At 38.8% G+C, this 23917-nt stretch overlaps 1 protein-coding gene across 1 annotated transcript in view; it reads left to right on the top strand.

The window, feature by feature from the left end:
- LOC105436978 (fibropellin-1-like) overlaps nt 1-23917 on the top strand; it is a 38132-nt gene that overhangs the window by 5167 nt on the left and 9048 nt on the right. Inside the window, exons 7-17 of the mRNA XM_030981474.1 lie at nt 16259-16372; nt 16714-16827; nt 17150-17263; nt 17601-17714; nt 18039-18152; nt 18474-18587; nt 18911-19024; nt 19369-19482; nt 19805-19918; nt 20241-20354; nt 20678-20791. Of these exons, the coding sequence (XP_030837334.1) occupies nt 16259-16372; nt 16714-16827; nt 17150-17263; nt 17601-17714; nt 18039-18152; nt 18474-18587; nt 18911-19024; nt 19369-19482; nt 19805-19918; nt 20241-20354; nt 20678-20791 (1254 nt within the window). The remainder of the gene's footprint in view (nt 1-16258; nt 16373-16713; nt 16828-17149; nt 17264-17600; nt 17715-18038; nt 18153-18473; nt 18588-18910; nt 19025-19368; nt 19483-19804; nt 19919-20240; nt 20355-20677; nt 20792-23917) is intronic.

The raw sequence follows: 23917 nt of genomic DNA, 5'->3' as shown, positions 1-23917 counted from the left end.
ATCATGGCAAAAATTATACACCAAATTGCACGAATTGAGTTTGAAAATTCGAGTTTTCTTCAGCTTAAAGAGGGGGCATATCCCCCTCGGACTCTCACATGTCCGTGCATGCGTGCGCCGCTATACATTTTCTCACGAAGTGCTCGCCGCCGGCTGGATCCGCCCCTGACCCGATGCATTTGACCTACTATGTGTCCAGCTACCGTGGGAGCACTAGTGTGATTGGGGGCGGGGGCTGGGTGGTAGAGGGGCTCTAGAAATTACTTGTGAATACGCTCCGCCTAGGGTGACTACATGGTTGGGATCGGGGGTTGTCTTCTTCTTTCCACGCTCTTTCCTAGCTACTTTTTTCACACTCCCCATTTTCTCTTTTTTAATGGGTTGTATATCGGAGGGGCATTTTCCCCACGTTTCTTACGCCACTGAACAAGGGTGTATCTCTCTTCCTACTCAACCTCATTCATCCGATTAAATTTCTAAAAACATAAATATATGTAAATATTTCATCAATACTTGATTGATGTAATAATTGTGTAATATATCTTTCACTGTATATTTTTACTGTAAAATCATGTACCTTAAACGCAAATCAATTAGACTATGCAATTCTCCTTACTTTAACGAGTAAAGATAGATTTACGAGTAAATTATAGCTCATTTAATCTATGCAATGATTTTTTACGAATAGGACTGGTATTTTTGAAACCTTTTGTTCATTCATGTAATAAATGTTTTCTATGTTATACTGGTGTGAATATTTTAGATTTGTGCCTAATAATAAACCCGTTTACCGAGATTAGTCTGTCTTAGTCTGAAATGAATACATTTAATGTAATTTGGTCATGAAATGAACTCAATCATTATATAAATTTAGTTAACTTTAGTTAAACTTAGCTAACCTAACTCTTATAGTCGACTCTAAATCATGTATAAATGTACATTTTTAAGTCCGCTTTCAAGAAAAGTAGTAATTTATTCAATATTTAGATAATATTAATCGCTTGCGCAGATGATGAATTGACAAATAAATAAATTAAAATGATTCATCGTGTGCAGCGGGCATGAATTTGTAACGGAACAATTTTACCTATTGATGCCTCTCTCTATCTTTCTACATGTCAAATGTACGTTTCATTCAAATTTATTTAATTAACAATCACTATGAATATGACGGACAAAGAAAGAGGACAAAACATACAGTTCCTCAGGTAGACAAAGGAACATCCCTTCACTGCTATTATGTAAAAATGTGTGGAACAGGTGTCACATGCATATTCACCTGTTCTACACATTTTTACATAATAGCAGTGAAGGAATGTTCCTTTGTCTACCTGAGGAACTGTATATTTTGTCCTCTTTCTTTGTCCATCATGTTCATAGTGAATACCTTGCTAACATACTTTCCACATGAATATACGAAAGCTATTTGGGAATTGTAACTAATCGGCTATCAGTGACTAATTTGAAGTAAATTGTTTTCAGTGTGCACAGCGTGTAAAATTTACTCTCATACGTAGTTTTTTTTTTTCTTTTTCATATTGACATAACCAACACAAGTGTATTTAATATTTTCATTGACAATATTTTTTATTTTTTTATTTTCCTCTTGTCAGAGGTACTTTATTCATTTACAAAAATAACCAACACACAAATCATTACATCATAACAAAATTTTACATTCACTTTAAGTATTTTCTTAAACTATTAAGAGAAAATCTTCAGTGATATAAAATATCCCCGAAGATTTTCCTTAGTTCCCAGATGCTATTTCAAAAGCTTTCAAAAACTCTCCAAAAAAAATACTATGTCCCGAGAGCCCCTGAAACAACATCCGAGATGTTATCCAAGAGTAACTCGTATTTAAAAACATGCCATATGAAAAAGCTGTTGTATGGTTTACCTTGAAAATAATTTAACATATACATCAAATAGATTGCGTATTGAGCATATGCAACGATTGTATTTATATCTGCTCCATTTGCATGTTTGAAATCAAAACCAGCAATTAATAATTCTTCGTTTAATATAATTTTTTCTTTAAAGTTCAATTCAATCAATTCCACAATACGTTTCCAGAAAAGCTTTACGCTCGGGCACTCTAAAAGAACATGAACGAAAGATTCTGCTGTTTTACAAAAAATGCAAAGGTTTTCATTTACAATTTTCCATTTGCACAGATTGTATCTAAAGGGTAAAATCCTATGAAATGTCTTAAAGTTGAGTTGTTTTATTTTATTGTTTTTCAATGTCTTAAACTTAAATTTTAATGTATCTCTCCAATCAAAATCAATGACAAGGTTCAGTTTACCTTCCCAAAATGTTAATACAGCTGGTTCTCTTTTCTTAAAGTCACACAATAGGCTATAGAAATGGCTAGATTTCATTGATCTCATACGTAGTTGATTTTTAAATATTCATGATATGGTTCCCTAATTTCTGATTAAGTGAATCTAAAGAGTGATGATAATGACGTGATATTGAAAACCTTGCGATTAATCTTTAAAGGATAGAGTACTTTGTTACAAAAGAAAAGATCACATTCTCGTTGTATAAAGTTATAAACTAAACAATTTCTAGAGCACCTCTCCATCTGTTGTATGTCGGAGCGGCATGCACAACTACTAGATTCCTTTGCTCGTAGTCTGTTGAAATCTCCCCGGCACCGTGATCTTCTCCCTCCCTTACGTAGTTATATGTCCTCTCGTCGCCTACGCTCTTCACATCTTCTCAACACCCCCCTCTGTCGGACTACCCGGTAATATTCCTCAACGATACTCACTATTGTTAGACTGCTCAATTCACCTTGAATCTTTGAATTAAAACTAACAAAGATCGAGTCAACAAAACAATGTATTTGTTTATATTCCCACATGCATTTTCATCTACCGATTGCTACTTTCGTATCTCTTCTTCTATGTGCAATATCAATTAATAACAGAACCTGAAAATTATTTTTCAATCAATGTGAAATAGCCTATTTATTTGTTAATTTGTTTGTTTGTTTGGTTGTTTTATTTCCGTATGAAAAGACATCATGCATTCAGTAATATAATAACAAATAGAATAATGAATAACAAGATAAAATAAACGGCTGGATAGCCCATATTTTAATGTTAATATTTATCTTTGTCGATGTCAACATTACATCTTTATCATCACTATACTTAATGCATTCAAGGTTTCTTCACTTTATACTCTCTGATGTAAGATTAATGTGCCAATTTCGCTGAGTTCAGGAACATCACCTTGTTTGACCAATATTGAAACTTAGCTTTAATATCTTTTCTTTTATCGTATTTTATCTGTATAAACATCTAAATGTTATTCCAACTACGTATCACGGTTGCAATAAACCTGTAAATTGTTACTCATCAAATTTCTATTTCATGTAAATTGAACGACAATTTTATATCATCAACGAAATCGTAAATCGTATTTAAATATACACAATATTTGTTAAGTGTTCTATATATTTTAATGTGTTATCAATGCAATGTTATGTCATGTACTTTTTACTCTGTAAATTGAACAATTTCAGCTTTTAGCTGCATGTCCGATGATTTTTATCTCAATAAACCAATTCAATTTCCTTTTCTGTTAATGGTATGAAATGATTTAAACAAATTGTTATATCAATTAAATCTTATCAGTTTTCATAGGCCACGGTCAGTTCTTGAATCACAATAATAATTCATACCTTTTACACTAAACCAAAACAAGACAGATCAATATTGTGTACATGCTTTTTCCTGTAACTTCTGTCACCATTCAGTTGTCTTGAATCTAAATAAATACCATTCTGGATTTAATTTTGGAGTTAAGCCTTTTCAATGCGTTCGTAATTCCATCGATGCATAGCATTAAAAAAATAAAAAATTAAATGACTACCGGAGTTAAATGTGTTAAAATTCTCGTATTTCATCCTATATCACATGGGAAATATTCTAATAGAAATTATTCTTCCTCAGTAACACACTGGATTCTCTTCATGATTATTGCAATAAATACCAGGATCATCAACAACAAAAAAACAAATACAAACAAAAAATATTTTAAAATGAGGAAATTGATGATTTCAAACACCATATCGCCTGCATAACAAGGGTCGTGATGCTAGGACAACTACCGTACACCGTGAACTATCATCTCAGGTCAATTACTCCCCGGACGCCTCTTTTTCTAACGTAACCTAGCCATCCTACCGCTGCATTTGATTGGCTCAATAGGAACCTATACGTCATTCGCTAGTATAGAGATCAGAGGCCTGGCTGGTTCTATATGCTCAAGGGAACTCGTGCTGAGGGGTCATGGCAGGATCTGCGCGAGTTCCCGAGAGCATATAAAACCAGCCAGACCTCGAATATTGAAGCAGTCGATACGTCTTTTATATGCCGAATTGAAACATAAATCTACCAAGAATTCTTACCTTTTATCCTTTTATTGAATAAAGATTGGTTAAACATAACGAAAAATACGACACACTGTCTGTTTATCTTTGCCGGAAAAAGGACTGAAATTTTTCGATCAGATGGGAATTAATCGCAGACAAAAAGCACCGTATGGTGTCCGCGCTCGTTCAAAGAACATTTTAACACGTAAACCATTGGGTATCGCAGCAAAATTTTATTATTTCCAAGTGACTCTCACACTCTGCCGTGTAGGCTTACCGTGTGCCACCGTGCGCGAAAATGTCTCCGGACGGTGGAGAACGGCGAGGGCACACGGTGGTTCGTTATCGAAGCGGGCAACACGTTAATAGGGCGTTGGCGCTTATTTACACCCGGTGGGACCCGGCGAAAGTTTTGGGCATGTTCAAAACTTTGGCCGGCTGGCACCGGCCGCAAGTAAGCAGCAAGAGGACGGTGTTGAACGGTATGAGGACGGTATGAATACGTTATGAAAACGGTCACACTGTATGAACACGTTCCCAACACGCTCATAATCCGTTACAGAACGGTGATGAAAAATGGTGAGCGGACTGACCGTTGCCGTTCAAATCGGGGTATTTATGGCAGTCGTGTCATGACGTCAGCAGTCCGGAGACTCGCTCACAGGACGCTCCGAGCGGTGAGGGGACGCTAAGTGACTGGTAGGTGGCTGCTACAAACCCGGTGCACACGTTCGAGACCCGGTATGGGCCCGGTATTGAAACGGCCAAAATTTTCAACAAAAGTCTGGGCGGTGAAGACGGTAGAAGCACGTTCAACACCCGGTATGCGCCCGGTGAGAACGGTCAGAAGATGGCAACGAAACGGTGAAAAGATTAATTTTATGATTTTTTTTTTGCGGCCGGGGACAGTTCGCTCAAAACCCAACGTTCTGGACTCTGTTTTTTTTAATAGCCCGGCAGGTGGACGGTAGGCCTACACGGCAGAGTGTGAGAGCTCCATAACTGGAATTTTGAGGAATCCCACTCTTGGACTATTAACCGGTTTGGGCATTTTTCGTTTCTTTACGGGAATGGCTAAAATCACGACTTCAATTTCGACCAATCAGATGGCTGGATTTCTTAAGTGAGGTATATAATCATAAATATTCATGATACACACGCACACAGATTCTGATGTGAAAATTAATTATCAAATATGAGATTTGATACGAAAATTACAAGTGCAAAGCTAAATTTACTTACAATAAATGACACTACGACAAAATCGGGAGGTTTACCGTAAACGAATGACAACCCAGGTCGTAACTTGTCCATAATCATTGAGACATAGTTAAATGGTTAGTCCAGAATCTGGCCGACTTAATGTTGATCTCCACCACACCACACCAACGCAAATATTCAAATATTCAAATATTAATATGCAGCGCTAGGATGGCTAGGTTACGTTTAAAAGTGATGCTCCCCAGACACCCTTTACTTTAATAATCAACTCCTTAGACAGGTTTTAGGGTAACTGGGATAACTTGTGAGGGGTAGTTGTCCGGGTGTAGTTTTCCTAGAGAGGAAGTTGTCCGCAGGTCAATTGTCATAAGGAACGAAGACCTATTATACTGGGAGTTTCTTTCATGAACGTAACAACTCTTCATACTAAGTAATAATTCAAGAGTACATGAGCATGATATTAATAACGATAGCTGTTTATTCCACAAATGGCTGTCATTGATAATCGACAAGTTTAATCAATCAATGCTAGTGCCTTATGGATACGGGACATTCTTTCATTTTCACATGAATACCCGTACTTCTTCAAACAAATCCAGGTAACATCACAAGGGCATTTTTAATCTGCATTAATAGGGTTCAGATGAAGATAAATATGACATACTTGGCAAATTTATCTACGTCAAATAACTAAGAACCAATCAAGGTATTTACATTTGAGTATTGCTTCATGAATTTAACACATTTTTGGTCTCTCATACATCCAGCTCGTTACATTTATGTCACTCAAACACAATGTGACGTAAAAGTTACAAACATTACATTGAATTAAAAGCAATAAATCATCCACAATCCTATCATTCTGGCAATTGTTGCTGTTAATGATTGAATATAATAAAGAAAGACAGACAGAGAGAGGGGTGAGAGAAAAATAAAGAGATAAAGGGGAATAAGGAGAGAGGGAGAGAGAGAGAGAGAGAGAGTAAGTGAGAGAGGTAGATGAGACAGGGAGAGAGAGAGATTGAGAGAGAGATAAAGACAGGAGGGGGCCGGGGGGGGAATGAATAATCAATTCTAAGATTTTTTTTTTAGTATAAAAAATACTGTATAGGACGATATGGTATGAATGAGTACGGCGCCATGACTCTAATAAAGTAGGCCTACATAGATATTAACAGTCACTCAAAGCAGTGGCACAGCATGGGTCTAACCGTGAAGGGGGTACTGGTGTCATAGGGGGCATCGGTTTTACTCGGTGAATAAAATGCGAAAAACATCGTTATCGAGTATCGGGGGGGGGGGGGGGGGTGGAGTCATCGTATCGTCATCCATTACGTTGCCTTCTCCTCTCTCTTTCCTTACTCTTTTTTCCCCTTCATTATTTAGTCCAGTAGTTATAGCAGTGAGTATGGGGACGGCCACAGGTTTTGTACACAATTTTTTTCGTACTTATACTATTTCTAATTGACTCGTGTACATTAACTTTGACATTTTTGTCTATTTTCGAGAAAAAAACGGACTTATAACACGCGTGTCTATGGGGTTTTGACGAAGTCTTGACTTTTTGAATTTAATTAGGGATTTGTCATTTTGGACTTGTAAATTTTTTCGAAAAAAACTGAAATATAACACGCGTGTCAATGTGATTGTGACTTTATGAATTTTACTTAGTGATTTTCTCTGTTGGACTTAAATATTTTTCAAGCAAAAAGTGAATTATAACACGTGTTTCTATGTGAATTTTGATACTTTGAATTTTACTTAAAGATTTTTAGGAATTATTGACCTTTTGAATAGTGCATGATAGGTATTTTCTTTTTTGGAACTGACTTTTTACATGTGTGTCTATGGAATTTTGACTTTTTGACTGTCTTTCTACCGGTATACTTTGTGTTTGACTTTGTAAGGAACGTTTACAAAGCCGTTGTAGGTTGGATCAATATCTATAGTTCGATCAAATAAATAAAGGAATGTGTATTTACCCATACTGTGATCCTCGCATGGAACTCCAGTGTCCACTGAAACTACGCCATCGTTTCCATAGTTGTAAAAACAACGATCGACTCGAAGTGACGAAGTGAAATCTAATTACTCACTATACTGCTGCTAAGTGATGGGGGCAATAATCTACAGTTATTAATTTCGGTTGCTAATAGTGTCCGAAAATAAAGGCTCAATAGTTATATTACTACATTGTGTGGCAGATAAAGCTTCTCTTAAAAGCATTGGTGAGAGAGAGAGAGAGAGACTTTGACAGTTCCGCCCTGGAGAGATAGATATATCACTCTACCGTGTCATCAACCATCATCCATTTTTAACCTGGATATTATTTGGATATTCTTGTGTAGAGAATATGTAGAGAATGTAGAGAAATATGAAAGTTATACAAAGTTACGCTATATATATATATATATATATATATACATTAGATTCGGGGATAAAAACATTAATAATCAATCAGCAAAACATACATATATCAAATATAATCAACCGTGATCAGATAATGAAATAAAACTGGAAATTACTATAATAAACAGAGTTTAAAAAAACATCACCTTCTTCTTCTTCACTGTAATCCTTCTCCAGCTCCTGCTCCCCCTCCTCATCATCATCAATTTCATCCTCATTATCATCATCATCATCAGCATCATCATCTAACTTATTATCATCATCATCATCATCATCGTCATCGTCTTCTTTTTCTTCTCCTTCTTGTTCTTGTTCTTCTTCTTCTTCTTCTTCTTCTTCTTTTTCTTCTTCTTCTTCTTCCTCACTGTATCCTCCTCCTCATTAAAACTGTTCATCATAATAATCATCGTCATCAGCAGCAGCAGCATCAGCAGCACCTCCATCATCATATCATCATAATCACCATCATCATTCAATGTTGATAAAACGAACGTGGCTCGAATCCCACACCATAAAATGGTTGCTTTGGTAACCATTATATTAATCACATTGACGAATATTAGTTTACAGAAAAGATATTGTTCATATCGTAGATATTGCCTATGGAAGGGTAATTATCAACTTATTCTATTTGGTGCTGTCATTATCTTAATTAACCAATTACTTGAATATGACTAAATAGGTTTTATCAAATTATTTTTATTGGCGTGATGAAAACGGCAAGGTTGATCAAAATAATACAGACATGATGAAAGCACGTTGAAAAAAAACCCCGCTAGGCTCAGCAGATCGAATCGATCTCCAACGTGCCGTGACGTGACACTAAGACCACAGTCACACCGATGACCAACGAGACTGACGGAGAGGGTGATAATAGAACGAATGAACGATTACTTATGAAAACCCCGAGGGGCCAAATATCGGCCAGTGCGGAGTCTGCGCGGAGGAGGTTTGGCGGTGTGACTGAGGTATTACCATTGCATTTCGATTAATCGCCTCAGCAGCATCTCTCATTTACTGTTAACAAATTGGAAATGAGGCAGTTATTACCAGAGCATGTAACGAAGAACGTTACTTTATCTAGAGCTTTGAGAATACATATCAACTAATGCAGGATTTTATCCAAGATTAAGAATTGGTTTTCATATATTTCTGCAAGTAGCGTTCTCGATCAACCTTTGTTTTGTTTTGTTTTAAATCGAAAAATCCTTGTTTCGAAATGGAATAGATGTAAAGTGTTTGTTGTGAATATGGAAGGTTATGTTCCTCTTGCGAGTTTGATTTTGATCTTCATACAAGGTGAGTAACTTTGAAATGAATGTGCCTCGTAATTTGGCGTTTTATTCAAATCAGAAAGAGGCAATAGAACTTTTAAAATGGGAGGGGGCGATGTGTTTAAGCACGCAACTTGAACATCCCCCAAAAAGGTAAAGACCAGGGGCTGCATTGACGTCCATGGAGCTTTTAGATCATAATCATGTTTTTAAAGCAAATAGGTAGGCAACTATTATGGTTAACAACTGTTGTGTTTCATTTTGCAGTACTCCCCTCTGTATTAGCCTTGGGCAAGGATTCAACATGCAGCGATGGCCTTGGGCTCAACTACACCCTACCTATGTTCGAGGTCTGCCGGGAACGCCCCGATGAGAATGGGAAGATGGTGGCTACAATCCCCAAGATAATTCCACGCCGCGGGGATGGGTCATGTCCCAACTCTGGGCACCGCCAGTGTAGATTCCCGGGTGAGATAACTTCACATATCTAAATATAGTACTGATTTGACCAATTGTCCGCCAAAATTCAGACATGTGTATCTATTATCTCATAGAAAACAAAACCAGTAAACATAAGATTGTTATATATACGTGAAAGAACAAAATCATTTAGATCTAGAAATCATTGCGTTAAAGAATATCAAAGATCATTCGGAAAATTATCAATGTTATAAAAGCAAAATACGAAGATAAATCTGAAATTTCGTGTGAAATTTTCTATTATCTAGTTCTATGATGATATTGTTCCATGGCATCCAACTCTAAGACCGTATTTATTGCTTCTAAGTTTACAAAAAACACTGTCATGAATTAGGCGGTTTGAGCGGCCTGTACAAAGAGATCGGATTGGGATTATATTTTGCACAGTGGTGGTCAGTGCATGGAGTATCCACAAACCGATACAAATGTGGGCCTTCTTCTGACGTAGATTATGTTGGTGTCGTGGATTCGTCACTCGACTCTGAGTCACATGGTTCGCGGTTCAAGTCCCGCTGATGCACTAATATACTTCGGCAATATATTAATCTACATTTGCCACTCTCCATCCAGGTGTAGTATAAATGGGTACCCGGTAGAAAGAAATTCTTTGAATGCTTAAGCGCATTCTCATGGAAGGTCTGCTATAGCTGGGGTATGATTACATTAATACTGATGAGGCTTCCCTGGGTACAGAAGAGTTACTATTATTTTCATTTGTATACATTACATTTTTTAAATGGCCTTTAAAACCCTCCATCCGGCAGGCGGTGGGTGATGAGTTGTCCAAAAAAGAAGAAGAAAAAAAAACAGGTTGGTGTCACTCTAGTGGCCAGATGTGACAGACGTTAACAAAATCCGTTTCTGATGCAGACACCAATGAGGTGGTCTGCAACCCTATTTTTATTAATAATATTGTTATCATTATTATCATCATTATCAATGATCGTCGACTATCAATGGCTCAATTCATCCATCATTTTATTATAATTTTGATTATGTCTTGATGAACAGATTGTCTCAGAAATCCATGCAAAAACGGCTGGTGTGAGGAGACTATGGTCGGATTCAAATGCCACTGCTCCGAAGGCTATACCGGGAACAGTTGTGGTAGGTAACATTGGTAACATTGGAATAGTACGACTTAACTGCTTCTACATGATATGACACAATTTATTCGTATGTTTCTTCACAAAATATCTTACCGTTTTCCGTCTCTCATTCCTCCTCCTCTCTCTCTCTCTCTCTCTCAATGTCCCCTAGTTCTCTCCTCTCGTCTGTCACTCTTTCTTTCTTTCTTTCCTTATTCATTGCTCTCTCTCCTTTCCTCTTTCGCTGCCGATGTCTCTTATTTGTATGGCTACTTTCGTTTATGGACAAGCAAAATATAATTTCTATAATTTCTTTCATCTTTTCTCAGGATTTCTAAATATTGGGCGGGTTAATGTTCATCTAATGACTAAAGGTAATCGTGCCCCGGATTCGAAACAACATCATTACTTTGGCACTCTTCAGTCTTAACTGATGCTCTTCCACTGCTATACGATTTTCTATGATTTTAAGATCTTTTGTTTTTTCAGACTTCAACGAGTGCGCCAGCAACCTTTGTCGTAATGGAGGAACATGTACTGATGACGTCAACCGTTATCTGTGCCAGTGCGTGGCCGGATGGGCAGGAGTTAACTGTCTAATAAGTGAATAAAATTATGAATTGTGTTCGGTTTCATTAGAAAGAGGAGGGGATCCAAGATTTGGTGAAAAGGGAGGAAATATTCCCGAAAATTCCTCTGAGAAACAACAAAAACATTCTCGGATTGTTCTCAATTGTATTGTAGCAATCTAAATCACATTGGCTTACACATTACACTTTACAAAAAGCCATTCTAGTAAATGTAGTATTTTTCTAATCTAAATTTAATGAATATATCTGTAATTATTTTTTTTCTTCAAATCTCTCTTTGACATGACAGCCTTGTCAAAATCATAGGATTTGCTTAGACAGGATAAATAGTTACACACGGTTGGAGATATACAGATGTATATTTTGTGCCTTTGTAGTGTATTTACATGTAAAAATATAAATCTAATTTAGATAGATTGGTCCATCCCTAAATAAATTGAATTAATCTTTCTCCTTTAGATTTGAATGAATGCTTGAGCCAACCTTGTCTGCACGATGGGATTTGCTTGGACGGAATAAACAGTTACACATGTCAGTGTGGGGATGGATGGGCAGGCACCAATTGTGGAGTTGGTAAGTCACATTTTAAGTTCCCTTAGAACATGTAGAAACTAACATAAAAACATAATTTAATTCGATGTCAATCAATATCTAAAATATTCAAACCATGCTTAAAAACTCACCTATTTAAAACGGACTGTTTAGATGAAGATTTATTGGAGGACCTTTTAAAATAAAACCAATGTCTTAACTGGAATATTACTTCGACAACAGCAAAATACCGCGAATCCTACTCCTCCTCCTCCTCCTCTTCCTCCTCCTCCTCCTCCTCCTCCTCCTTCTCCTCCTCCTCCTCCTTCTCCTCCTCCTCCTCCTCCTTCTCCTCCTCCTCCTTCTCCTCCTCCTCCTCTTCCTCCTCTTCCTCCTCCTCCTCCTTCTCCTCCTCCTCCTTCTCCTCCTCCTCCTCCTCCTTCTCCTCCTCCTCCTTCTCCTCCTCCTCCTCCTCTTCCTCCTCCTCCTCCTTCTCCTCCTCCCCCTCCTCTTCCTCCTTCTCCTCCTCCAAATCATAATCATTACGTTAATCACTACCATCATTATTATCATCATAATGAAGTGTTATATTTAATGCATATTACAAATTTAAGGTAATACAAAGTTTTGGTATGGGGGTCATGAATTTGGTTCAAATAAACATATTGGAAGCATATGCGATCCTACAATATTCAGTGATCGTTGTCGCGGTTGAAATCTAGTCTAAAGTGATGAAATTGTAAATAATAAACTCTTTATGTTGTATAGCTCCCTCTCAAGGTAAAGATATTATTTTAGCTGTACAACAATATTTCTTGACTAAAATCACCTAATGGCTATTCCGGTTCGGAAATTATATATCACAACTACATATTCAGAGGTTTTCATGGTGACAGCTACTATTGCATGGACGTAGGCGCTATTTGAAATTCATCAACATTTACTGGGAGTACTTGTAAATGTTGATATTCAATTTTTCTCGAAAGCAGAAGTGTTTTAGGGGCTACATTTTCTAGTGATTATATTACATCCATAGGGGCATCCAAATATATCAAAATTGTAAAGAATCACTATCCAGCCAATTTTCTAAATTTCCCAAAACTTTGTATTCCCTTTAAAGTGACTTGGTAACATTGTTGAAGGTTGATGAAAAAATTGCTTAATTTTTGTATAAAATGTTACTTACTATATTCCTTCTACTGTACTAACCCTCTGACATAAAACAAATCCTGAAAAATTCTCAAACAACGAAGAAATCTATGGTTTTCTTTGAAGCCGTCGATGTACGACACCCTCTAACAGTGATTAACAGTATATTTTCCCAACCATTTTTGAATTTTCCCATCCGTTTTTTCCATGAAAAAAAGACATAAAACAGGCTATACAAAAAATCTGTCAACACTTTAATGTCTGGAATGGAATGTAGAGCCATTTTATTGCTTTGTGAGATTTCCATTCACCTAAAATGTAATTAAATTGTAATAATATAGTTGGGAGAATTAAGGAATCGATCAGATCAGTTTTTCCCGATTTAATTGTACATGTACCATAAATAATGGTCCGTTTTCACTCAAATTTCCAGATTATCTTTAATTGTACATCTAGCATTGAAGTCACTACCTTAGCACCACTATCTCTCATCTGAACAATGTTACCAAGTCCCTTTAAGGACGATAAATCGTTATCAAGAAATATGAAATTTAGAAGCTTAAGACTGGAATGTTTCCTTACTTTTTCAGACATCGATGAATGTTCCGATGAACCGTGTGAAAATGGCGGAGTCTGTGTGGACGGGTTGAACAGCTATACGTGCACATGCAATGAGGGCTGGGAAGGGTCCACCTGCGGTGTAAGTAAGTAAACATCGAGAAAATGTCTTTAAAACAGAACAAGGTTGCATAAAGCTTACAAATATGTATTACCATATAATTTCGATGTTTTTATGCGACCAATACATACAACTAATTATACATGTATTTGGATACAAAAGTGATATCATTTTTTTTTACACTATGCAGACACAAATGAATGTATTGGCGATCCTTGTGTTAATGGAGGAATTTGCCAAGACGGGAATAACAGTTACACATGTGAATGTACTCTAGGATGGGAAGGAATCAAATGCGAAATAGGTAAGTGAGCTCCAGTTTAATTCACTTAAGTCTACATAAACTACTTTCACCAGTTATGACTAACATTAATATTACACTCTCGCTCAAATTAGTTATTTGTGGCTACTGCGAGCACGGTAGGTGAAAATCATACACTCTACGTGGTGTAGCTATTGAAAAAAATAGATTAGACATTTTTTATTTTACTGCACTTTAACTAAGTTGATTTATTTTCATGTTTAAAGTTCAGTCTGTTTCTTCAAGTGTAGCCCCTCACATTGCAAATATTAATTATCCTAATCAGTATTTTGTTAAAAGAATAATTTGTTAAAAAGGTTATATCCCCTTTTTACCTTGCAGACAAAAATGACTGTGTCAACGATCCTTGTCAAAACGAAGGAGCTTGCTTGGATGGACTGAATAGTTACACATGTCAATGTACGGATGGATGGGAAGGAAGCAACTGTGAAAATGGTAAGAACCCTTATTTTGTTACGCCTTCTAACCCTTTCCCCACCCCTCGCCGAGCCACAAAGCCAAAAGTTTGGGAAACATGATTAAAGTTGAGTCATTATTGGAAAGCTGGATTTCCGTCTAAGAAACCTGCAGTATATTAAATACCTGGTCGTGCTTATTGTACTAGAAGATGGCATGCAAATTGGCTGCGATCCTCACAAAATCAAAAGTTTAAGAAAAACGCGTTTAAAATCTTAACGTTACAGAAAAGATGTATTTCCGTCAAGGAAATTTTCAAAAGAGGGCGTTAAAGTATATTCCTGATCAGTGCCATTGATTAGATGGCTCCGTTCCTGGTAATTGTAATATTAAATGGCCACTCCAGTGGCGGATCCAGGGGGGGGGGGGGGGGGGGACAGGGGACCCAGCCCCCCCCCCCCCGAGAAAAAAAGTGTAAAAACACGTTATTTTTTTTTAACCTTTTGGGGAAATGGGCTCCCCAAGGGGGTGGGGGGGGGGGTGTTAACATTTTCAAATTTGCGAGGCCCCCCAAAAAAATATGATCACTACCGACGCGATTTTCAAATTTGTCGGGAGCAAAAAGAAAAAAAATTGGGCCCCACCCCTAAGAAATCCTGGATCCGCGCCTGGGCCACTCTAACATAAACGGGCTAAAAAAAAAATGAAAAAAAAGACATGTAGAATAATTTTTGACGGAGATTCCGAGCATGAAAATGATTTTTCTTAGGAATCATTAATAATTCTGGAATCTAGCTTTAAAAATGACGACTCGGAACGCTCGGAAAAAAAGCCCAGTTTCGGAGCTGTATTGCGCAATATTATGATGTCACTGCAGGAGCCTCTCCGGTGAAAAGGAGGGTGATTTAGGCATTGAAATGTCTTTAAAAGGGTAAACTATGATATTAATTGAAAAAACAGAAAGACCTTTGTCCGAAAAATAATATGCACGTTCTGGTAATTTCGTCATTCCTAATTATGAAATTATCAAATCGGACATGCCCGCAATAACGTCAATTGCGTCTTTAAGCCACGTGACCGTATTACCTTTTTTCGAGGGGCGTAGCCCAGCAAGCGTGAGATCTGTGAAAATTGATGGTTATTATCATTTTTTGGTCAATTTAGAGATTTTCTGAAAAATCAGAGGCTGGAACATTAATAAGTAGAGGTGTATTCATGTTCTAAAAGGCTATGTTAGTTGGGTTAGAGTGGTCTTTTAAGATGCACGGATCTTACAACTATTGTACACTGTATGTATCTCATTTTTGACGAAAATGTCGGTCGCTCCTCTGTAATTGGTAGTATAACGCTAAAAAAAAGACATTATTACATTCCATTGTATATGTTCGATAACTTATACTCTTGATTTAAAATGCTATGATTAACTAACCAGGTTTGTTACTTAAAATAATCACTCAAAATTTGAATATACATGTAGATTGAAGGACTGAAATTTTAATGAGCTTCAAACACATCTGGTAGCATCCAGTTAGCACTGCGCTGACGTATGATGCAAGGGTGAAGAGTAAGGATTCAGGTTAGTTCATTTTTGAAATCATGAACTGAATGACATTTTCAGAATTATCTTCGGAATAACGGGACCTTCGTAGTTATAAACCTTCGGAAAAACAACACGATACCCTAAAATTCATGTTACATTTTCTCCATTTGTCTGTTTTTTGTCCTTCAGACATTGATGAGTGCACCAGCCAGCCTTGTGGCAATCAAGGTAATTGCCAGGATGAAGAGAACGGTTACACGTGTACATGTGAGGATGGATGGACTGGTACACATTGTGAAACAGGTGGGTTCATAACGAAAGTCTGAACGAAAACCTCAGGGGCGTATTCAGAATAGTCTATAGGAGGGGGGGGGGGGGGTAGGGAGTAGGAAGCAAACTTAATCAATTTTATTTCAAGTGAGGGCATCTCGGCGACACTCGAAGGACCATTTTTGCGGGGGGGGGGGGGGTGTTTCAACGCCGTGGATTCGTCTATTCTGGTGTTAATTTAGTTTTAATTCATGTTTATCTTGTTAATTCATGTTTATCGTATTTCAAGACGTCGACGAATGATCCAGCCAGGCTTGTATCAATGAAGATTCATGTTAAACATTTGTCTGTTTGTCTGTTTTTCTGTCCTTCAGACATTGATGAGTGCACCAGCCAGCCTTGTGGCAATCAAGGTAATTGCCAGGATGAAGAGAACGGTTACACGTGTACATGTGAGGATGGATGGACTGGTACACATTGTGAAACAGGTGAGTTCATAACGAAAGTCTGAACGAAAACCTCAGAGGCGTATTCAGAATAGTCTATAGGAGGGGGGGGGGGGGTAAGGAGTAGGAAGCAAAATTAAACAATTTTATTTCAAGTGAGGGCATCTCGGTGACACTCGAAGGACCCTTTTTGCGGGGGGGGGGGGGGTTCAACGTCATGGATTCGTCTATTCTGGTTTCAATTTAATTTTAATTCATGTGTATCGTATTTCAAGACGTCGACGAATGATCCAGCCAGGCTTGTATTAACGAAGATTTATGTTAAATATTTGTCTGTTTGTCTGTCTGTTTTTCTGTCCTTCAGACATTGATGAGTGCACCAGCCAGCCTTGTGGCAATCAAGGTAATTGCCAGGATGAAGAGAACGGTTACACGTGTACATGTGAGGATGGATGGACTGGTACACATTGTGAAACAGGTGAGTTCATAACGAAAGTCTGAACGAAAACCTCAGGGGCGTATCCACAATAGTCTATAGGAGGGGGGGGGGGGGAGGGGTAGGAAGCAAAATTAAACAATTTTATTTCAAGTGAGGGCATCTCGGTGACACTCGAAGGACCCTTTTTGCGGGGGGGGGGGTGTGTTTCAACGCCGTGGATTCGTCTATTCTGGTGTTAATTTAATTTTAATTCATGTTTATCTTGTTAATTCATGTTTATCGTATTTCAAGACGTCGACGAATGATCCAGCCAGGCTTGTATCAATGAAGATTCATGTTAAACATTTGTCTGTTTGTCTGTTTTTCTGTCCTTCAGACATTGATGAGTGCACCAGCCAGCCTTGTGGCAATCAAGGTAATTGCCAGGATGAAGAGAACGGTTACACGTGTACATGTGAGGATGGATGGACTGGTACACATTGTGAAACAGGTGAGTTTATAACGAAAGTCTGAACGAAAACCTCAGAGGCGTATTCAGAATAGTCTATAGGAGGGGGGGGGGGGGGGTAAGGAGTAGGAAGCAAAATTAAACAATTTTATTTCAAGTGAGGGCATCTCGGTGACACTCGAAGGACCCTTTTTGCGGGGGGGGGGGGGGTTCAACGTCATGGATTCGTCTATTCTGGTTTCAATTTAATTTTAATTCATGTGTATCGTATTTCAAGACGTCGACGAATGATCCAGCCAGGCTTGTATTAACGAATATTTATGTTAAATATTTGTCTGTTTGTCTGTCTGTTTTTCTGTCCTTCAGACATTGATGAGTGCACCAGCCAGCCTTGTGGCAATCAAGGTAATTGCCAGGATGAAGAGAACGGTTACACGTGTACATGTGAGGATGGATGGACTGGTACACATTGTGAAACAGGTGAGTTCATAACGAAAGTCTGAACGAAAACCTCAGGGGCGTATCCACAATAGTCTATAGGAGGGGGGGGGGAAGGGGTAGGGAGTAGGAAGCTAAATTAATCATTTTTTTTCAAGTGAGGGCATCTCGGCGACACTCGAAGGACCCTTTTTGCGGAGGGGGGGGGGGGGTTCAACATAATGGATTCGTCTATCCTGGTTTCAATTTAATTTTAATTCATGTTTATCGTATTTCATGACGTCGACGAATGATCCAGCCAGGCTTGTATCAACGAAGATTCGTGTTAAATATTGTCTGTTTGTCTGTTTTTCTGCCCTTCAGACATTGATGAGTGCACCAGCCAGCCTTGTGGCAATCAAGGTAATTGCCAGGATGAAAAAAACGGTTACACGTGTACATGTGAGGATGGATGGACTGATACACACTGTGAAACAGGTGAGTTCATAACGAAAGTCTGAACGAAAACCTCAGGGGCGTATTCAGAATAGTCTATAGGAGGGGGGGGGGGGGGGTAAGGAGTAGGAAGCAAAATTAAACAATTTTATTTCAAGTGAGGGCATCTCGGTGACACTCGAAGGACCCTTTTGCGGGGGGGGGGGGGGTTCAACGTCATGGATTCGTCTATTCTGGTTTCAATTTAATTTTAATTCATGTGTATCGTATTTCAAGACGTCGACGAATGATCCAGCCAGGCTTGTATTAACGAAGATTTATGTTAAATATTTGTCTGTTTGTCTGTCTGTTTTTCTGTCCTTCAGACATTGATGAGTGCACCAGCCAGCCTTGTGGCAATCAAGGTAATTGCCAGGATGAAGAGAACGGTTACACGTGTACATGTGAGGATGGATGGACTGGTACACATTGTGAAACAGGTGAGTTCATAACGAAAGTCTGAACGAAAACCTCAGGGGCGTATCCACAATAGTCTATAGGAGGGGGGGGGGGGGGAAGGGGTAGGAAGCAAAATTAAAATTTTTTTATTCAAGTGAGGGCATCTCGGTGACACTCGAAGGACCCTTTTTGCGGGGGAGGGGGGGGGGGGTGTTTCAACGCCGTGGATTCGTCTATTCTGGTGTTAATTTAATTTTAATTCATGTTTATCTTGTTAATTCATGTTTATCGTATTTCAAGACGTCGACGAATGATCCAGCCAGGCTTGTATCAATGAAGATTCATGTTAAACATTTGTCTGTTTGTCTGTTTTTCTGTCCTTCAGACATTGATGAGTGCACCAGCCAGCCTTGTGGCAATCAAGGTAATTGCCAGGATGAAGAGAACGGTTACACGTGTACATGTGAGGATGGATGGACTGGTACACATTGTGAAACAGGTGAGTTCATAACGAAAGTCTGAACGAAAACCTCAGAGGCTTATTCAGAATAGTCTATAGGAGGGGGGGGGGGGTAATTAAGGAGTAGGAAGCAAAATTAAACAATTTTATTTCAAGTGAGGGCATCTCGGTGACACTCGAAGGACCCTTTTTGCGGGGGGGGGGGTTCAACGTCATGGATTCGTCTATTCTGGTTTCAATTTAATTTTAATTCATGTGTATCGTATTTCAAGACGTCGACGAATGATCCAGCCAGGCTTGTATTAACGAAGATTTATGTTAAATATTTGTCTGTTTGTCTGTCTGTTTTTCTGTCCTTCAGACATTGATGAGTGTAGCAGCCAGCCTTGTGGCAATCAAGGTATTTGCCAGGATGAAGAGAACGGTTACACGTGTACATGTGAGGATGGATGGACTGGTACACATTGTGAAACAGGTGAGTTCATAACGAAAGTCTGAACGAAAACCTCAGGGGCGTATCCACAATAGTCTATAGGAGGGGGGGGGGGAAGGGGTAGGGAGTAGGAAGCTAAATTAATCATTTTTTTTCAAGTGAGGGCATCTCGGCGACACTCGAAGGACCCTTTTGCGGGGGGGGGGGGGGGGTTCAACGTCATGGATTCGTCTATTCTGGTTTCAATTTAATTTTAATTCATGTTTATCATATTTCAAGACGTCGACGAATGATCCAGCCAGGCTTGTATCAACGAAGATTCATGTTAAGTATTTGTCTGTTTGCCTGTTTTTCTGTCCTACAGACATTGATGAGTGCACCAGCCAGCCTTGTGGCAATCAAGGTAATTGCCAGGATGAAGAGAACGGTTACACGTGTACATGTGAGGATGGATGGACTGGTACACATTGTGAAACAGGTGAGTTCATAACGAAAGTCTGAACGAAAACCTCAGGGGCGTATCCACAATAGTCTATAGGAGGGGGGGGGGGGAAGGGGTAGGGAGTAGGAAGCTAAATTAATCATTTTTTTTCAAGTGAGGGCATCTCGGCGACACTCGAATGACCCTTTTTGCGGGGGGGGGGGGGGGTTCAACGTCATGGATTCGTCTATTCTGGTTTCAATTTAATTTTAATTCATGTTTATCATATTTCAAGACGTCGACGAATGATCCAGCCAGGCTTGTATCAACGAAGATTCATGTTAAGTATTTGTCTGTTTGCCTGTTTTTCTGTCCTACAGACATTGATGAGTGCACCAGCCAGCCTTGTGGCAATCAAGGTAATTGCCAGGATGAAGAGAACGGTTACACGTGTACATGTGAGGATGGATGGACTGGTACACACTGTGAAACATGTGAGTTTATAACGAAAGTCTCAAGGCGCGTATCCAACCTTTGTTCATTTGTATGAAAGCAGAAAAATGAAAGAAATAATTCGGAACAATTATTAAAAAGTTCTGAAAAGATGAAATTCGAAATCACTAAATCTATGCAAATCTCAAATTGGACATTATTTTGGTTGGTGGATTGTAACCTTGTTACGGACAAATCTCGCCTGTCTTCTAAAAAAATGTTAACATTTTCTGTGCTTCTCCTAAGCGCCTTCTCCCTTGGGGCATTGCTCAAAAACATATTGGCCCGAATTCACAAAGGAGGTTTGTCGACAAACCTAGGTTTATGTGGATCATATGACGCGTTTCGATGCGTTTCAGACTAAGGTTCAAACCTTGGTCTGAAAAGCGTCATATGACGCACATAAACCGAGGTTTGTCGGCAAACCTCCTTTGTGATTTCGGGCCATTGTTTCTAACACATTTTTATAGGTGCTCTGGGAAATAAAACACCCTCCTGAGTAATGCATTTTGAAAAATATGTACTATGATATTTAGTATGTTGAATTAATAAAAATTGAATTCGACTCTTTTCCAATTTCCTCGCTACTCTTCCAGCCCTTTGCCCATCAGACTGGTTTTATTATGGACAAAAGTGCTACTACATGACGTCTTACATGCACTGGAGTGATGCAAAAAGTTATTGTGGTAGCTTGTACGTCACGCTGCAAGGTGGGGCGGGGTCAAGACGAGCATCGTTGCTATTGTTAGAAAGCCAAGAGGAAACTGAAGTTATTGCGGAAAAGTTCCTGGTGGAATCCATCAAACTAGTTTGGCTGAATTGCAACGACTTGCTTAATGAGGGGACGTGGATCTGTGAAAAGGATGCTTCAGGAACTGTTTCTTCGTACAGGAGTAAGTCAAGAACAGTATTGTAATTATTATCATTATTATTATTATAATTTTGATTTTGACCGTTTAGTATTATTTTATTGATTTTTTTAATCAAAATCTATGTTCTGTATATACAGTATTATTATCATCATTATTATCATTATTGTTACTATTATTTTTACTGTTGTTATTGTTTTCATTCTTACCATTATGACGAATATCATCGCCATTGTTTTTGTAATATCATTATCATTTTCTAGTGTTGTTCTTTTTTTATTATCGATTCTGTTATGTATTATTGTTACCATTATTATTAGATCATTATGACTATGTTTACTATTATTATTATTATCAATATTATATTATTATCATTATTCTCATTGTTAACATTATTATCGTAACTATCACTCTCATCATTATTCTAATAATTATCATTCCTTTCATTTGAAATAGATTGGTACCCAGGCGAGCCTAATAGTGACGGTAATTTTGCTATAATGAGGAGACTCTTGGTGAACGATCCCGGAAAATGGTTTGACAGAGGAGACTGCTCTGGAAACTGTAATATAGGGACAGTGTGTCAAGTGTATTTGTACCCCGTGCTAGTGGCGTAGCATGTATACAACCATGAGTGGGGGGGGGGGGGGGGGGAGGACATTTGGGCAAGAGGGATGAAAGTTCTGTACCCTTTTTGCTTTCCAACATGAAAATCGATTAAAATGTTGTTGGTTCATGTAAGAATGGGTGGGTCCGGCAGTGTGTGGGGGGGGGGGGGGGAGGCGGAGGCACTGGTGTCATTTTCTTTTCCTAATTTTTTTTCAACATATGTTATTTTTAGGGAAAGGGGGGGGGGGGGTGTATTCATGTAAGAATGCGTGGGTCCATCAGTGTATGTGTATGTGTGGGTGTGTGTGTGTGGGTGGGGGGCTTTGGCACTGGTGTCATTTTCTTTTCATTATATCTTTTTATTTTTCGGGGGGGGGGGGGGAGGGAGATGGCATATGGCATAATGAATGCAATGTCTACAACAGGACAATAGGTACATTAATAACAACCCCAAGCAATTGGAGTGGCGTGATCGAGCGACTTGGGGATGAGTGGGGGGGGGGGGGGGGGATAGTACTCGTGTTCTTTTTACATATATGACATTTGGGCTTAATAGATGTAATTATGTGGAGATGTGCTTATTCACTTGACTCTCAATCCACGGATTGATGGTTCGAATCCAAGCCCAGCATTAACGTCTTTTGGCAAGACATTTATCCACATTTGGCACTCTCCATCCAGTTGTTAATGGGTGCTGGGAGCTGCTGGAGGTAATAATTAATACAGGGCCCGCAAGAGCAGTATATACCAATACTGATGTGGCTACACTGGGTAAATAAGATCAAATTATTATTACTATATCTAATAATTTCTACACTAGGAGATTATGGCAAGTATATCTTTGAACAACCCATTGAATGTAGCGTAGCGTGGCTCCAGCTGTATGTTGCTCACCTGTTTTGTTTATTGTTGTTCTACACCTTTTTTTGAGCAATAATTTTAATTCATTCCTTTCATCATGCCAAGTATATTTGTGAACAACCCCATGCAGTCACGGATACACGGGGGGGGGGGGGGGGGGTCCCGACGGAATGAAAGGTAAGGAAAGAAAAGGGAAAGAAAGAAGGCCTAAAAACACGAGTTAGAAGTGGACCCAGGACCCTCACTTATCCGTATATAGGCCCCGCTAGGCCCCGGTCCAGCTAGCCATGCTCGGAGATTGGGGTCGTTTTCAGGTGAGAACTAGTTCTTATTCGTGTTTTAATGAGGAATATATTATTTAAGCAAAGGCCGATGATCGCTCTACACTAGGGCGCACAAGTAACAACATTCAAAAATATGTCAGGACTGGGATAACTTCAGGTCATCTGTCAAATCATCCTGCCGGATGTTACACAATGTACAGAGCCAGCCCTACGCCTAGGCTCGAGCTTCGTCCCTCCCCCCACTTTTTTGTAAAAATCGACCAAGGCCCCGGCAAAAAAAAAAAAAACCAAAAAAAAAACCATGCTTTATGGTTCAAGGCATGGCCATACAGAGGAATTTTTCCTGTTGGGGGCCGGGGGAAAATGCAATGAATTTTTGACAATTTATTGCATTTTCTTCGTTTTGGGGGATTTGTGGAAGGGGCCGCGTACCCTAGCAAACACTGCGTACAGTCATGATTCAGGGGCTTAGCAATGGCCTCGTTACTGTGAGCTCCCATGATAA

This window comes from Strongylocentrotus purpuratus, unplaced genomic scaffold (assembly GCF_000002235.5).
Source record: "Strongylocentrotus purpuratus isolate Spur 01 unplaced genomic scaffold, Spur_5.0 spur5_scaffold_12, whole genome shotgun sequence".
NCBI lineage: Eukaryota > Metazoa > Echinodermata > Echinoidea > Camarodonta > Strongylocentrotidae > Strongylocentrotus > Strongylocentrotus purpuratus.
The sequence above is the reverse complement of the archived record's forward strand: the minus strand, read 5'-3'. Positions and strand labels throughout refer to the sequence as shown.